Source organism: Balaenoptera acutorostrata, chromosome 12 (genome assembly GCF_949987535.1).
Source record: "Balaenoptera acutorostrata chromosome 12, mBalAcu1.1, whole genome shotgun sequence".
Classification (NCBI taxonomy): Eukaryota; Metazoa; Chordata; class Mammalia; order Artiodactyla; family Balaenopteridae; genus Balaenoptera; species Balaenoptera acutorostrata.
In genome coordinates this window covers 67,820,539-67,837,927 of record NC_080075.1, presented here as the reverse complement: position 1 = coordinate 67,837,927, position 17,389 = coordinate 67,820,539, and the positions used below count along the sequence as shown (strand labels likewise).

Below are 17,389 nucleotides of genomic sequence, written 5' to 3'. Positions count from 1 at the left end.
AAGAAGTGAAAGAGGGAGTAAGAGGATCAGGGAAAGAATCATTTAACGATACACTTGAAGCATTGGCACAAGTGCATCAGTCAGAACTTACAGGGGAATCTGGGAAGCCACGTACTTCCAGCCATTGAAATGGGAGGATGAAGAAGGAACTTGTGGAGAGGTCTGTGGAAAGCTGTTGGATCTCTGTAGCTACAAGCTCTGTGGGTCCAAAGTGAAGTGTCTTATGGTGGGCCTGGGGTTGCTGTTGGTTGGCAGGGCCAGCAAGTGGAAAGACAAGATGGCCCATAGAGCATGGTCAAGCTGGGATCTGCAGGACATCTCTGCCTCTTGTTTGATGTCATATTTAACCATGACAACCTTCCAAGAGTAAAGGATGTTTGTTGCTTTACTTCTGCCTTTCAAATCCTTAGCAAGTTTCCCTTCTGACCAACTCTAACATGAAATCAGAAGGGAAAGGGATTTTAGGAAACGTAGTTCCCAGCTTAAGCAAGTACATAGCATGATCTGGTACATATGACTATGCAGTGGTTTAGTCCTTTTACTTGGGAGTTTACTTATTTGGAAAGTGACAAACTACTAATAGGCCCAGAGTATTGTATTTTTTAATACAATTAATTAATTAATTACTCTTTTTTTGGCCAGTTTTTTGGATCTTAGTTTCCCGACCAGGGATCAAACCCACTGGACTGCCCGGGAATTCCCAGACACAGAGTATTTTATAGATTGTGTTATATATGTAAAGAAGAATTTCTGATTTGGGGGAAACGTACGGTTTCTTCAAAAGAGGTTTAGATATTGAAGCATTCTTAGGGCATATAAGAACAAAAATAACTAGAAATAATAACAAAAATAACACATAAACATTTATTTTACATATCTTGCTTTATTTAATAGATGAGTTCCTTCTAAGGAACGTATAAAATGAATTTTTATAAACTGAAAATTTTCCTAATAACAAGTTACAGTGACAAGAGTATGTAATTTCCAATTGGTTTTTGGTTGACCTTGGCATATAATTTTTTATTTTAGTTTCTTGACTTTTATTAGCATGATGTCATCAAGACTGGTAAGGTCTAATGGGATGGTGAGACAATCAAGGTCCTTGCAGACTGAATTATACCATAAGTCTATGTAATTCTGAGTAAAGACAGGGAAGTCTACTTCTCTCGTGCTAGTCAAAGCCCACTGCATTTGATGTTGCCTGGTTATTGGGTAGAGAAAAATGTATTTGCTGTATCAGTACCTGCTTAGCATATGTCAGGGGCTGTGATTATTTGCTACAGTAAAGAGATCATGTCTGGAACAGTAGCTATAATTAGAGCACCATTACATTAAGTTTATAATAATCTATGACGTTTTCCAGGACCCGTCTGTGTTCTCAATTTAAGTGGGTAGGTTAAACGGCCCATGCACACACATACAAACACACACACTTTGCAGTGTCTCTCAAGTTTTTGATAGCGGCACACGTGTCTGTGGTTTACATAGATATGAGGTGTTGCTTTGGATTTTCTCTTTTAATGGGGAGAAGCAGCTTCAGAGGCTTTCGCTTGGCCCTTTATTCCGAAGTAGCACTCACTGTGGACTCTGCTTGTTGCTGGATGTATGTAATTCACCTCTGTATTCAACTAGGGAAGTAACCACTGGGTGGGTTCGGGACTTAGTCCATCCCGTGGTAGGCTTAGTATCTCCCATAAACCCACTAACTCAACATGGTGATATTCTGGGTCCCCGGGGATTAGCAGTAACTAAGAGCTAATCAACCCTGAAAAGAGGAGGTATTTCTTTTTCCCCAGGATACAGTTACCTGGTAAATGGTTATAATTACTTATTTAGGGAAGAAGAATTGTGATATATACTTGTTATGTTATCACAGGGTCCTTTCTCACCAGTATTGGGTTGCTTGCTTATTTATTTGTTTGCTTATAAGAGGCTCTGAGTCTGTGAAGTGACTCAGGGATAGGAATTGGGTGAGAGACAGCGTTTCAGCCTGGTGATTCAGGTCAGACATCTGGTCTCCAAATCTAGATTTTTTTTTTTTAAGTCTTACGTAGATCAAGTTGTACTTAGTTGGCTGTTTATCTAATTTGGTTAAAAATCTTTATGATCAGTTGGCCATCACCTATGATCCATGCTAGTCACACCATTCTACTTATCACTCTGGCTGTGCCTGTTACAAAGAACTATGTTCATCTTGCTTCCAGGGGTTAAGTGCTATCAGCAAGTCTCTACTACCTTGGCTTCTAATCATCCCCATTGAAATCAGGAAGCTCATTTAACAGAAGGACCTCTCGGCTTTACCCCCAGCTTACATAGGATATCTACTATAGCACTTTTCAAAATGCTGGTACTCCCAGGTGCAATGTATTTCTCAAAGTCAAGGTGAAAGGAGTATCCCCTTGGCCTTAATGGGGGACACAGGTAGGGTGGGTGACAGGTTGCAAATGATAAATTAACAACAGCCTTTTCTTCTAAGTTGTTGGATTCTTTCTTCCATATTACACCAAGGAATTTTTGGCATCTCAGCCTTAGTTTTGGCCATGTTTGAGTCTAGGTTTTAGTCAAGTAGTTGAGCAAATAGTTTGGAACCATCCCCAGCTGCTTGAGTTAGAACCGTGAATCAAAATTTTCTGATGAGTATCTACATTAAGCTGATTTAAAATTATGATCCTCTTTGTCTGTGGTCTAGCTCCCTTAGAATCTTTTTCCACATGGTCCCAAGGTTTTCTCTCTAGAAAGTAAGAAAATCTTGCAGTTCTTTTTGTGTATAAACCCATTTACATGTCTGGAGGCTATGAGGGGTGGGAGAGGTTAGGTAATAGGAGAGAATTGGCATTCTCTTGCAAGGTAACTCCTTGAGGTGTAGTTGTTACACTGTCCTTAAGCAAGGTAGCACTAGTCTTATCAGATAGGGGAGGGTTGCCTCTGCTGGCTTAGGAAACTGCATAGAATCTGGGGGTTTTCTGTTATCTGAATCATCCCAAATGTCCCCATTTAAATTCTTGGGTCTTGCTCTTTTATAATCAGTGCCCTCTTCTCCTGGCCATGATGAAGTAACTGGCACTAGAGTAACCCTCTCGCTTTAAACAACTGTTGCAGTTATTACTGGTATATAACAAACCACATCAAAACATAGTGGCTTAAAACAATAGCAGTCGTTTATTTATCTCTCGTTTCTGTGGAACAGAAATTTAGGAACGCCACTTGTGACATGAGAAAGGTGAGGTGATACAATATTAACTCTAAATGAACTTAGATAAATTGAAGATGCACATGAGTAGCCCTAGAGCAATCATGAAAATTTAATAAAATGATGTGTAGCTAAGAGGCAGTAGAGGAAATAAAATGAATGAGTAAAGCATATTTGATTAACCCAATCAAATGCCCTAACTTTCACATAGAACTAGTGAAACTGAATTTATCCTATATTGTAATTCAGCAATCCTGCAAGAGCAATGCCTGCATCTGATTTTTGGCTGTACCAGCTTGGCAGCTACAAGGAAAACAAATTCTTTTAGGAAATTATAGAAATTCCCTGGTTCTCTGGCCTTGAGGATTTAAAACACTGAAACACTGAGTGTCATTTTCTTTTTTTGAGCTGTCCAGTGAATTTAGGAGCAGCTGACCTACCTCACAGTCTTGCGCTCTCTCACAATGCCCTGTCACTCAAACTGCAGAAGCCTTGCATTAGATCGGTGCCTCATTCTAAGTTACCGCAGGTGATAATTTAAGTAATCCTTTCATCACTGGAGGTCATGGACTACTGACCTTAAACCCTGTCCTGATCACTGGATCCTCATTGTCTTCAACTCCAACCAGATCAGATAACCAATCACAAAGTTTCACTTTTTTTTTTTTAACATCTTTATTGGAGTATAATTGCTTTACAATGGTGTGTTAATTTCTGCTTTATAACAAGGTGAATCAGTTATACATATACATATGTCCCCATATCTCTTCCCTCTTGCGTCTCCCTCCCTCCCACCCTCCCTATCCCACCCCTCTAGGTGGTCACAAAGCACTGAGCTGATCTCCCTGTGCTATGCGGCTGCTTCCCACTAGCAATCTATTTTACGTTTGGTAGTGCATATATGTCCAGGCCACTCTCTCACTTTGTCTCAGCTTACCCTTCCCCCTCCCTCCCCGTGTCCTCAAGTCCATTGTCTAGTAAGTCTGCATCTTTATTCCTGTCCTGCCCCTAGGTTCTTCATGACCATTTTTTTTTTTTTTTTTTTAGATTCTATATATATGTGTTAGCATACGGTATTTGTTTTTCTCTTTCTGACTTACTTCACTCTGTATGACAGACTCTGGGTCCATCCACCTCACTACAAATAACTCAATTTCGTTTCTTTTTATGGCTGAGTAATATTCCATTGTATATGTGTGCCACATCTTCTTTATCCATTCATCTCCTGATGGACACTTAGGTTGCTTCCACGTCCTGGCTATTGTAAATAGAGCTGCAGTGAACATTTCGGTACATGACTCTTTTTGAATTATGGTTTTCTCAGGGTATATGCCCAGTAGTGGGATTGCTGGGTCGTATGGTATCAATATCAAAAACACAAACAACCCAATCCAAAAATGGGCAGAAGACCTAAATAGACATTTCTCCAAAGAAGATATACAGATTGCCAACAAACACATGAAAGAATGCTCAACATCGTTAATCATTAGAGAAATGCAAATCAAAACTACAATGAGATACCATCTCACACCGCTCAGAATGGCCATCGTCAAAAAATCTAGAAACAATAAATGCTGGAGAGGGTGTGGAGAAAAGGGAACCCTCTTGCACTGTTGGTGGGAATGTAAGTTGATACAGCCACTATGGAGAACAGTATGGAGGTTCCTTAAAAAACTAAAGTTTCACGTTTTGCAGGAGTGTATTGACAGCAGTCACTTCTGTACCCAGTTACTGTAATGGTCATTGTTTAATTGCAGACCACGGAATCCACTCTAACAGTTTAAAGCAGAAGTGGGAGAGTGTGGGTATCAAGTTTCAATGCCATGCTGTCAAGAGAAATGCCTCAACTACACTGTAAGGTCATTTCAGCAAAAATCCTGCTGTGGCTACAATCTGTTATACACAATTTGGTTGAACACATACACGTATATACGTAAAAATAAATATATTGAATACAAAGTATATTGAAATGTACCTACTGAAAAATCAATATATCGAATACAGAATTATAGTTAGATAAATTAATAACTGCTGTATTATCTGTGAATAAAGGAATTACATGGATTATATTTGAAAACTTCATGTTTATTTTGGCTGTTTAGGACTTGGAATTGTTTTCTCTTAGAACCTGTTTTATAAATTCTGGTTTCATTTTCAGACTAGCCTAAAAGACCTACATAACCCATATTGTATCAGAAATGCAAAAGAGGCGGCATCCAAAGACACTTTTAGAAGCACAGCCGTCTTTTAAAAGATTTCACAAAAATTAGACTGCTTAAGACTTAAATTATAGATATGTTGAACCTAAAGAAAATAAGATATACAGACTTTAAGATTGCCAGCCACGCAAGTTAGGGGGTCTAAACTACCATTTTAGCTACCAAAGGACAGCTTCCTGGATATCTACATCCACTTTGGCCAAGGCTGTCTTGGCATATTTGGTGACCCCACTGCTGTTTATGCGGAAGTATTTGTGTGTGAGGATGGAAAGTAGAGCTGCTACCATGCTTCTTGCCCTCTGTTGAAATTAATCAGAAATGGGGGTGGGGGTGGGTAATGGACATGGGTGGGGGAAGTGGGGTAGTATATGTCACAAGTACAGAGTTAGCTTGGGTGACAAGGTGAATCCGATTTGTGGACACATGAGAATAATACCCAAGCCGTGTACTGAGGATGGTCTTTGATTTCTATAGTGAATGGACTGTCTGGAAGCAGATAGATCTCATGTTGGCAAGGGGTTTTTTGTTTTGTTTTTTTGTTTTTTGGCCACGCTGCACGGCATGCAGGATCCTAGTTCCCCAACTGGGGATCGAACCGTGCCCTCTGCAGTGGAAGCATGGAGTCCTAACTACTGGACCACCAGGGAATTCTGGCAGGTTTTATCTGTGAGGTGTGATGTAGTTCGGTTAAGAGGTAGGTGTTTAGCAGTGCCTATTAAATTGTACCCTCTCCCTTCTTTTATAAATTTTTCAGCGATCCCAGGCTCCTGAAGCATACCATTTTTAAAAAGGGAAAACATACTTTTCATTGCTATTGGGTGGAGGTGAATTGAAGGCTCTGCTCTAACAAACAGTCACAGCGGTGACAACTGGAACAGGGAGCAGGGAAAAGGGGAGCTAAATGAATCCCCCCCAATATCAGGAAGTCAGCCTCTCCTCGATGCCTTTCCTTGAGGATTCCAGAGGTCAGCGAAGCGTGTTCACCTCTTACTTCTTGTTCCTCTGTTACTTGTACTATATTTATCTTCTACTGTTCCTCTCTTTTTCAGCCTGTGTCCTAGATGCATGAAATAAGCAGGTCATCTCAAACTTTGAAAATAAAATTTTGGATCACGTGACATAAAAGATTGTATATATGCTACAAAATAGGCATTTGTCACTATTCAGCAATTTAGTTATTTCTGTTGTTATTTCTAGGCGGAAGAAATCCTCAGGCAAGAGCTGGAGAAAAAAGAAACACCAAGTCTATACTGCTTGCTTGGAGATGTCCTTCGAGAGCACTCTTACTACGACCAGGCCTGGGAGTTGTCTCAGCACCGCAGTGCTCGCGCCCAGCGCTCCAAAGGCCTCCTCCATCTGCGAAGCAAAGAGTTTAAAGAATGCGTGGAGTGCTTCGAACGCTCGGTGAAGATTAATCCCATGCAGGTTGGACACTTCATAAAGCCTCATCTGCTCTTGCCTTTCTTTGATTTTGACTTACTGAATGAATACCCATTTTCTTTCATAAAGACTGGGGAGCTCATCTGTGAGCTAAGAACCTAGCCTTTAGAATACCTCTTGCTTGTCACTAAGAGTGGACAAGTTGCTTTTCTCTTACTCGCTTTCTTTTGTGCTTCTTTTATTCACTTTTCTGTTTCATTTTGTTATTTCTCTCTGTTAACTGTCCTTAACACAAATACAGCTATTAAAGTTAGGCTCCATTTTGAGTAGATACACTAGGAGGGAAGTGAACGAGAGTCAAAATTACAGGCAGTGAAGGACTCTGCAAGTAATTGTTGATGTCAATAATGAAAGAAAAACCTTTATATAAAAAGGGTAACATATAGAATGGGTAGTTGATCATTTTAGGAAAAAAATGTCTGTATTTACATGCACAGAAGCATTTTTAAATGTTTAAAAAATTTTTTAAGATTTGAAAAAATAATGCAAAAGGAACCTGGATCTTTAAACTAAGTAAGTGCAAGGTAAATCCACAGGAGAGGACCTAATTTTGAGGGGAAAGAGATCAACATATTTTGTATTTAATGATACTCAGTTAGTTAAATGGTTTTATTCCTAGAAATGGTTATTTTTTTAACCAAACTGTCTTTATGACTGCTTTCCCCGTCACCAAAGTCACACATACCCATCAACCATGCTCCTGACAAACATGCACACTGACTTGGTATAATTTTAGTTATAATACTAATTTAATATCAGCCACTAATATTTACTGAGTACTTACTATGAGCCAAGTACCTCTTTGGACACTTTGCCAGTATTTGAACCCAGACAGTCTCACTCCAGAGCCAGCAGTCTGTTCTTTTTTTAATTGTGATAAAAAGCCTGTAACATAAAATTTACCATGTTAACCATTTCTAAGTGTACAGTTCAGTAGTGTGAAGTACGTTCACTTTGTTGTGTAGCCATTGCCACCACCCATCCCTACAACTCTTTTCATCCTGCAGAACTGAAACTCTGCACCTAGTAAACAGTAGCTCCCGGTTCTCCCCCCACGACTCTACTCCCTAAAAACCACTCTACTTTCTGTCTCTATGAATTTGGCTACTCTAAGTACCTCATATGAGTGGGATCATACAGGATTTGTCCTTTTGTGACTGGCGTATTTCACTTAACGTAACAGCCTCATGGTTCATCCATGTTGTATCATGTGTCAGAATTTTCTTTCTTTTAAGACTGAATGATATTTCACTGTATGTATGTACCAGTTATTTTATCCATTCATCTGTCGATGGACACTGAGTTGCTCCTACCTCTTTTCTATTGTAAGTAGTGCTGCAATGAATGAGGGTGTGCAGAAATGGTCACTTTTGAACTGGGTAGACTTGGGGCATATCTTTTACACTGAAAAAAAATCAGAACACATTTTTTTTTTATGACAGGTTGAGCTAATTGCTTACTTTCCTCGCTCTGGGTAGTGAATACAATGAGAATCTTTCTCATCTGTGGGCTGGTGAGAAGCCTGGAGAAGAGAGTAGGACAGGTGGGAGTACAGAATATCAGCAGAAACTGACAGTTGCATTTCGCAGCAAGAATGCTTAACATAGAGTTGGTTTTTGTTGACAACTTGCTCTATCTCAGCGTTCTCAACTGGGGACGATTTTGTCTCCGGGTCCTTTGGCAATGGTGGGGAGGTGAAGGGGTGCACTACTGACATCTAGTGGGTAGAGACCAAGGATGCTGCCAAACATCCCATAATGCTCAGCACAGCCCTCCACAATAAAGAATTATCCTGGCTAAAATGTCAGTAGTGCCAAGGTTGAGAAACCCTGCACTAACTTGATTATCACTGGACACTTTTTTTTTGGTAGAAAATAGAACTCAGTATTGTGTTACTAAAATTTTACTTTTATGGAAAACTGTATCATATCCTTGCTTATCTGTTTAAAGTTTACCCAACCACAGCTGCCATAAGGAGTGGGGAAAATAAATTCCCTCCCTTAGTCTCCATTGTCTAAGTTAAATCACGCACATGAATTGTTGTCTCAAGCACACAGTCTCTTCTTAACGTCCAGCCTTAACATCATCCTCCTGCCTCACTGGCTACTCCTTCTCAGTCTTCTTTGCTGGTTCCTAGGGCTTAGTCGTTGGGCTGTATATCTCTGTCTACACTCACTCCCTTGATTTAATCTAGTCCCATAGCTTAAATACCATCTGTATGCTGACAACTCCCAAAAGTTTATTTTCAGTCCTGTCTTCTCCCTTTAACTGTAGACTTCTGTATCTCACTGCTTTCTCAGTCTCCCCATTCGTTACTCTGACTTAACATTTCTAATATCCGAAATACTGTTCTCCCCCTCCTAAAAGCTTTTGCCCCCAAGATCATCCCCATCCCTATAAGTGGCAGCCTGTTTGATCTTGGAGTTATTCTTGATTTCTATTTCCCTCATATCCCACATCTAATCTATCAGCAAATCCTAGGAGATCTGCCTTTGAAATAGATCCAGAATTGGACAACTGCTTGCTACCTGCCACCATTCTGGTCAAATACCCATCACCTCTCACCTAGTTAATATATTACCTCCTTACTGGTCTTCCTGCCTCTGTCTTGTTACAATCTGCCTATACTCAATGAACATCCAAGTTGATCCTTTCAAATGCAAGTCATATGTGTCATTCCTCTGCTCCATCACCTGTGATAAGAGCCAGGTCTCTGACTGGCTCTCAAGGCTTTTCCAAGCCTAGCCCCTGTTGCCTCTTTACCTTTCTCCTCCCATTCTCCCCCTCACTCACCCCACATTAGCCTCTTTGTTCTTCCCTGAACATTCCGGGCACATTTCTGCCTCTGGGTTTCATCACTTGTTGTTCCTCTGCCTGGAATGTTCTTCTTCTGGATAGATATCTGCATACCTTGCTCCATTACCTCATTCACTTCTGGGATCAAATGTCACTTTCTCAGAGAGGCCTTCCATAATCATTCTATTTAAAATCACACCCCCACTTTCCACCCTTACCTTACATTCCTTATTTTCCTTCCCTACTTTATTTTTCTCCATAGTACTTAGCACCTTCTAATATTATATATAGCTTACTTAAAAAAAAAATCTTTTTCTCCTCCACTACAATGTAAGTTCTATGAAGGCAGAAATTTTTATCTGTATGGTTCATTTACATTTCCCTAGTGCTTGTTACAGTGCCTAGCACATATTGGGTCTTTAATAAATAATTGTTGAATGAGTGAACAAATAATATCTTCAACCAGTTATTCAGTCAAATACATATTAATTGTCTGCTGTACACATGGCACTGAACCAGAGGAGGAAGCAGTAGCAGCAGATCGCCAGATGGCCGGGTTTGTACCCTCTGCTACAATCTAGTGAAATGGACATAGACAAAGCTAGCCAACAGTATGAGGCCTCAAAGAAAAACCCAGAGAGTAATTTATAAGACACTAGTTTTATAGAGGCCAAAGAGACTATTTCTGCCTCTCGTAGACAATGAAGAGAGGATGGTGAATTGGGCTTTGAAGGACACATAATACTTGAATAGGCCAATGGAAAGGCAGTGGTGAGGGCATTCCAGGCAGGTGAACAGTATGAGCCCAGCCCTGGAAACACAAAGAGAAGGGGGGGTGCATGTGTGTGTGTGTGTGTGTGTGTGTGTGTGTGTACAGAGTGTTAGTGAATAGGCTAGTTTTTTAGAATGAAAGGGAATAGGACAGTCCCAGTGGGAAAGCTACACTGGAGCCAGATTATGGAAGGTCTTGAAGGTGAGGCCTTTGGTTTTTTTATTTGGCAGGTAGGGAGCTATTAAAGGGTTGATTTGTGTTTGGCTTTGTTGAATTGAAGGAATGTGGTGTGCATGGAGGTGATTTAAGAATATTGTTTTGGCAACTCTGTGGCCGTGGGAGACACTAGATGTAGGCAGGCTTAGGAACTGTAGCAGTGGTCTAGCAGAACAGTTGTCTGTGGGGGAGGGGCAATAAGAAAGAAGGGGTGGAGTAAGGGAATTCACAAGGGAGGACAGGGCCCAATGGTCTCATTATATGATTTCAAATTAATTACTTAGCAAGACAAAGAAATGACAGTTGCTCCAAGCAGCGTCACAGAGCAAACAGATATTATGTGAGGATATTTTGCAGTTTGTCATATGGATCAGATTCAGGCAGGCTGTAAGCCATGCCAAAATATGCAGGCGTATGATGCTACAGTTGTACAGAACTACTACAAGATGCAAACTTGAACGCTGTAGACTTACTATAACTCTTGATGCAAGTTTGAATTGTCTCTGAAGAAGGAGAGCTCCTACATGCTATTGTCTCCTCTAAGTCCTGGAATGAAAGGAAAATAGAAAAATAGAATTTAAAAAATTCTAGCCCTGCTTTTCTGACATATCCAAACAATTAGGTTTAATAACAAAACTCAGACAAATGAGAGAGATATTTGAATGGCTTTTGTGCATTGTAATGGCTTCCTGAAATCAAATTTTTATAAAAATAGGAATGTTTGGTTTTATATCAGGGATGGTCTACAAAACCAAATGCATTTGTCTATGGTGCATTTGTTAGAGAACCAGAAGACGTGTGTACCGTTTGCATTTGTGTTGAGATTGCTAGCTACCATTCGTTTACCTGTACCTGTTTCATTTTCCCAAGTAACTTTTGAAACTACTAAAATTCAAAATCAACCGTAGACTTCTGGGGATTGTGGGCTGTTAGAAGCTGAAGTGGGTGGTAATAGGAACATACATATTGATAATTACCTTAAATGTAAAAGGATTAAATGCTCCAACCAAAAGACATAGACCTGCTGAATGGATACAACAACAAGACCCGTATATATGCTGTCTACAAGAGACCCACTTCAGACCTAGGGACACATACAGACTGAAAGTGAGGGGATGGAAAAAGATATTCCATGCAAATGGAAATCAAAAGAAAGCTGGAGTAGCAATTCTCATATCAGACAAAATAGACTTTAAAGCAAAGACTATTACAAGAGACAAAGAAGGACACTATGTAATGATCAAGGGATCAATCGAAGAAGAAGATATAACAATTATAAATATTGATGCACCCAACATAGGAGCACCTCAGTACATAAGCAAATGCTAACGTCCATAAAAGGGGAAATCAACAGTAACACAGTTATAGTAGGGGACTTTAACACCCCATTTTCACCAATGGACAGATCATCCAAAATGAAAATAAATAAGGAAACACAAGCTTTAAGTGATAACATTAAACAAGATGGACTTCATTGATATTTATAGGACATTCCATCCAAAAACAACAATACACTTTCTTCTCAAGTGCTCATAGAACATTCTCCAGGATAGATCATATCTTGGGTCACAAATCAAGCCTTGGTAAATTTAAGAAAATTGAAATCGTATCAAGAATCTTTTCTGACGACAACGCTATGAGACTAGATATCAATTACAGGAAAAAATCTGTAAAACACACAAACACGTTGAGGCTAAACAATACACTACTAAATAACCAAGAGATCACCGAAGAAATCAAAGAGGAAATCAAAAAACACCTAGAAACAAATGACAATGAAAACATAATGACCCAAAACCTATGGGATGCAGCAAAAGCAGTTCTAAGAGGGAAGTTTATAGCAATGCAAGCCTACCTCAAGAAACAAGAAACATGTCAAATAAACAACCTAAGCTTACATCTAAAGCAATTAGAGAAAGAAGAACAAAAAACCCCCGAAGTTAGCAGAAGGAAAGAAATCATAAAGATCAGATCAGAAATAAATGAAAAAGAAATGAAGGAAACAGTAGCAAAGATCAATAAAACTAAAAGCTGGTTGGTTCTTTGAGAAGATAAACAAAATTGATAAACCATTAGCCAGAATCATCATGAAGAAAAGGGAGAAGACACAAGTGAACAGAATTAGAAATGAAAACAGAGAAGTAACAACTGACACTGCAGAAATACAAAGGATCATGAGAGATTACTACAAGCAACTCTATGCAAATAAAATGGACAACCTGGAAGAAATGGACAAATTCTTAGAAAAGCACAACCTTCCGAGACTGAACCAGGAAGAAATAAAAACACAAACAGACCAATCACAAGCACTGAAATTGAGACTGTGATTAAAAATCTTCCAACAAACAAAAGCCCAGGACCAGATGGCTTCACAGGCGAATTCTGTCAAACATTTAGAGAAGACCTAACACCTATCCTTCTCAAACTCTTCCAAAATATAGCAGAGGGAGGAACACTCCCAAACTCATTCTATGAGGCCACCATCACCCTGATACCAAAACCAGACAAAGATGTCACAAAGAAAGAAAACTGCAGGCCAATATCACTGATGAATATAGATGCAAAAATCCTCAACAAAACACTAGCAAACAGAATCCAACAGCACATTAAAAGGATCATACAGCATGATCAAGTGGGGTTTATCCCAGGAATGCAAGGATTCTTTAATATATGCAAATCAATCAATGTGATACACCATATTAACAAACTGAAGAATAAAACCATATGATCATCTCAATAGATGCAGAAAAAGCTTTTGACAAAATTCAACACCCACTTATGATAAAAAAAAAAACCCTCCAGAAAGTAGGCCTAGAGGGAACATAACTCAACATAATAAAGGCCATATATGACAAACCCACAGCCAACATCGTTCTCAATGGTGAAAAACTGAAACCATTTCTACTAAGATCAGGAACAAGACAAGGTTGCCCACTCTCACCACTATTATTCAACATAGTGTTGGAAGTTTTAGCCACAGCAATCAGAGAAGAAGAAGAAATAAAAGGCATCCAAATCGGAAAAGAAGAAGTAAAGCTGTCACTGTTTGCCGATGACATGATACTACACATAGAGAATCCTAAGGATGCTACCAGAAAACTACTAGCGCTAATCAATGAATTTGGTAAAGTAGCAGGATACAAAATTAATGAACAGAATTCTCTTGCATTCCTATACACTAATGATGAAAAATCTGAAAGAGAAATTAAGGAAACACTCCCATTTACCATTGCAACAAAAATAATAAAATACCTAGGAATAAACCTGCCTAAGGAGACAAAAGACCTTGTATGCAGAAAACTATAAGACACTGATGAAAGAAATAAAGATGATACAAATAGATGGAGAGATATACCATGTTCTTGGATTGGAAGAATCAACATTGTGAAAATGAGTATACTACCCAAAACAATCTACAGATTCAGTGCAATCCCTATCAAACTACCACTGGCTTTTTTCACAGAACTAGAACAAAAAATTTCACGATTTGTATGGAAACACAGAAGACCCCGAATAGCCAAAGCAATCTTGAGAAAGAAAAACGGAGCTGGAGGAATCAGGCTCCCAGACTTCAGACTATACTACAAAGCTACAGTAATCGAGACAATATGGTACTGGCACAAAAACAGAAGTATAGATCAATGGAACAGGATAGAAAGCCCCGAGTTAAACCCACGCACATATGGTCACCTTGTTTTTGATAAAGGAGGCAAGAATATACAGTGGAGAAAAGACAGCCTCTTCAATAAGTGGTGCTGGGAAAACTGGACAGCTATATGTAAAAGAATGAAATTAGAACACTCCCTAACACCATACACAAAAATAAACTCAAAATGGATTAAAGACCTAAATGTAAGGCCAGACACTATCAAACTCTTAGAGGAAAACACAGGCAGAACACTCTATAACATAAATCACAGCAAGATCCTTTATGACCCAGCTCCTAGAGAAATGGAAATAAAAACACAAATAAATAAATGGAACGTAATGAAACTTAAAAGCCTTTGCACAGCAAAGGAAACCATAAACAAGATGAAAAGACAACCCTCAGAATGGGAGAAAATATTTGCAAATGAAGCAACTCACAAAGGATTAATCTCCAAAATTTACAAGCAGCTCATGCAGCTCAATATCAAAAAAACAAACAACCCAATCCAAAAATGGGCAGAAGACCTAAATAGACATTTCTCCAAAGAAGATACACAGATTGCCAACAAACACATGAAGGAATGCTCAACTTCATTAATCATTAGAGAATTGCAAATCAAAACTACAATGAGATATCATCTCACACTGGTCAGAATGGCCATCATCAAAAAATCTAGAAACAATAAATGCTGGGGAGGGTGTGGAGAAAAGGGAACCCTCTTGCACTGTTGGTGGGAATGTAAATTGATACAGCCACTATGGAGAACAGTATGGAGGTTCCTTAAAAAACTACAAATAGAACTACCATACAACCCAGCAATCCCACTGCTGGGCATATACCCTGAGAAAACCATAATTCAAAAAGAGTCATGTACCACAATGTTCATTGCAGCTCTATTTACAATAGCCGGGACGTGGAAGCGACCTAAGTGTCCATCGACAGATGAATGGATAAAGAAGATGTGGCACATATATACAATGGAATATTCCTCAACCATAAAAAGAAATGAATTTGAGTTATTTGAAGTGAGGTGGATGAACCTAGAGTCTGTCATATAGAGTGAAGTAAGTCAGAAAGAGAAAAACAAATACCATATGCTAACACATAAATATGGAATCTAAAAAAAACAAAAAGGTCATGAAGGACCTAGGGGCAGGACAGGAATAAAGACGCAGACCTACTAGAGAATGGACTTGAGGACACGGGGAGGGAGGGAGAAGGGTAAGCTGGGACAAAGTGTGAGAGTGGCATGGATATATATACACTACCAAATGTAAAACGGATAGCTAGTGGGAAGCAGCTGCATTGCACAGGGATATCAGCCCAGTGCTTTGTGACCACCTAGAGGGGTAGAATAGGGAGGGTGGGAGGGAGGGACACGCAAGAGGGAGGGGATATGGGGATATATGTGTACGTATAGCTGATTCACTTTGTTATAAAGCAGAAGCTGACACACCATTGTAAAGCAATGATACTCCAATAAAGAGGTTAAAAAAAAAAAAGCTGAAGTTGGGGAAGTGGTCACCAAACCTCCCAAGCAGGATTTTGTAGACTCAGGACCAGAATTAGAACATAAATCCTTAGGTCTACTCTTAGGTAGTTATTCTCATTGTCCTCTACTTTTATGCAAAAAATAAAAACAAAGAAATTGCTCAGATATCAAGCTAGTATGTGTAGCCCTGAAAAAGGAACATGTCACTTCCTATCATTTTTTACCCCTCCCTCAGCACAGATACTTTATTCCTTTTATTTTGTCAATTTTCCCCCTTACCGCCCTTAAAAATTTTAAATTTTCCTTGACTTTCCTCCTCAATTAACTGGTCATCTTTGTAAGTTTATATGATATTACTGGCAGTATATATATGCAAAGATACATGTATAGGCAGAAGGGCTATAGGAGTTGAGAGGTGGTGAGGGGTCGCTGTGGACTGATGGAGCCAGAGATGGGACAGAAGTTAGCTTAGATGTTCACTGATTGATGCAAAGTGAGTAGATGTGCAGGAGGGGAACTGGCTTCACAGGTAGGAGAAAAGCATGAAGAAAGGTGAAGATTTGAGAGTTTACTAAGTGGCTGTCCTAGTTTGTGCCTAATATCCTGATAACACATCCAGTTTATTGTATGTCCCAGATTTTTACTTTTCTTTTTTTTTAATTTTTTGGCCACACCGCACGGCATGTGGGATCTTATTTCCCTGACCAGGGATTGAACCCGCGCCCCCTGCATTAGAAGCTCAGAGTCTTAACCACTGGACCACCAGGGAAGTCCCCAGATTTTTACTTTTTAAATGAAGTGCTATTATTAATAGTCACATTAAAAGAAGTTAGAATGGGTTTTCATAGACATTCATTTTGTACTTCTGTCTTTGGCCATAGCCTCATCTAGTGTTGTGTTTAATGCATGAGGTGGATGGAGCTCCCACTTTACGATGTGCTATAAAATCTGAAAGGTGGCCAGTAGGAGCCTGTGTCTTTTTTCCCCAACGCTTTCCAGATGCAACTTAACTAACATTGCCCTTTAGAGGACAGTGTGTAGGATGCTTGCTGATACCATTAACTGTGTTTGCTCTGAGTGGCTGAGGACAGCCAACTCCTTCAGGTTTTGGGTGGTGGTAGGAGAAATGTTTGAGCCAGTGTCTCTATAAGCCACTTGGTATATATCAAACAGTTGTGCCAAGCTGCAGCCTGTGAGATGCATGATGTTCCCTGGTTACCAGTTGGCAGAATTAGTGGGAAATATGGGGAATTGTAGGCTAGATAGATGTATGGGGAGTAGAGGCAGAGCAGTCCTGCCAGAAATAAAAGCACATGGAGAATAGGCTGAATTCCCTTGCTGCAGGGGTTTGGTCACTTACTGTATGGTCGAAGTGTACCACTATTTCTATGTGTGTGTGCACACACTCACACAATTTCTTTGTACATTCATTGATTGACAGACACTTAGTTTGTTTACATGTCTCAGCTATTGTGAATAATGCTGCAGTGAACATGAGGGTGCAGATATCTCTTCGAGGAGTGATTTCATTTCCTTCAGCTATATACTCAGCAGTGAGATTGCTGGATCATATGGTGGTTCTACTTTTATTTATTTATTTATTTTTGACTGTGTT

The 17,389-nt window shown here is 39.5% G+C and overlaps 1 protein-coding gene across 5 annotated transcripts in view; it reads left to right on the top strand.

Moving 5' to 3' along the window:
• TTC27 (tetratricopeptide repeat domain 27) overlaps positions 1-17,389 on the top strand; it is a 177,362-nt gene that overhangs the window by 116,510 nt on the left and 43,463 nt on the right. For all 5 annotated transcript variants that reach the window (XM_007191392.2, XM_007191388.2, XM_007191389.2 and 2 more), the window contains one exon: positions 6,607-6,834. In XM_007191392.2, coding sequence (XP_007191454.2) covers positions 6,607-6,834 — 228 coding nt within the window. The remainder of the gene's footprint in view (positions 1-6,606; positions 6,835-17,389) is intronic.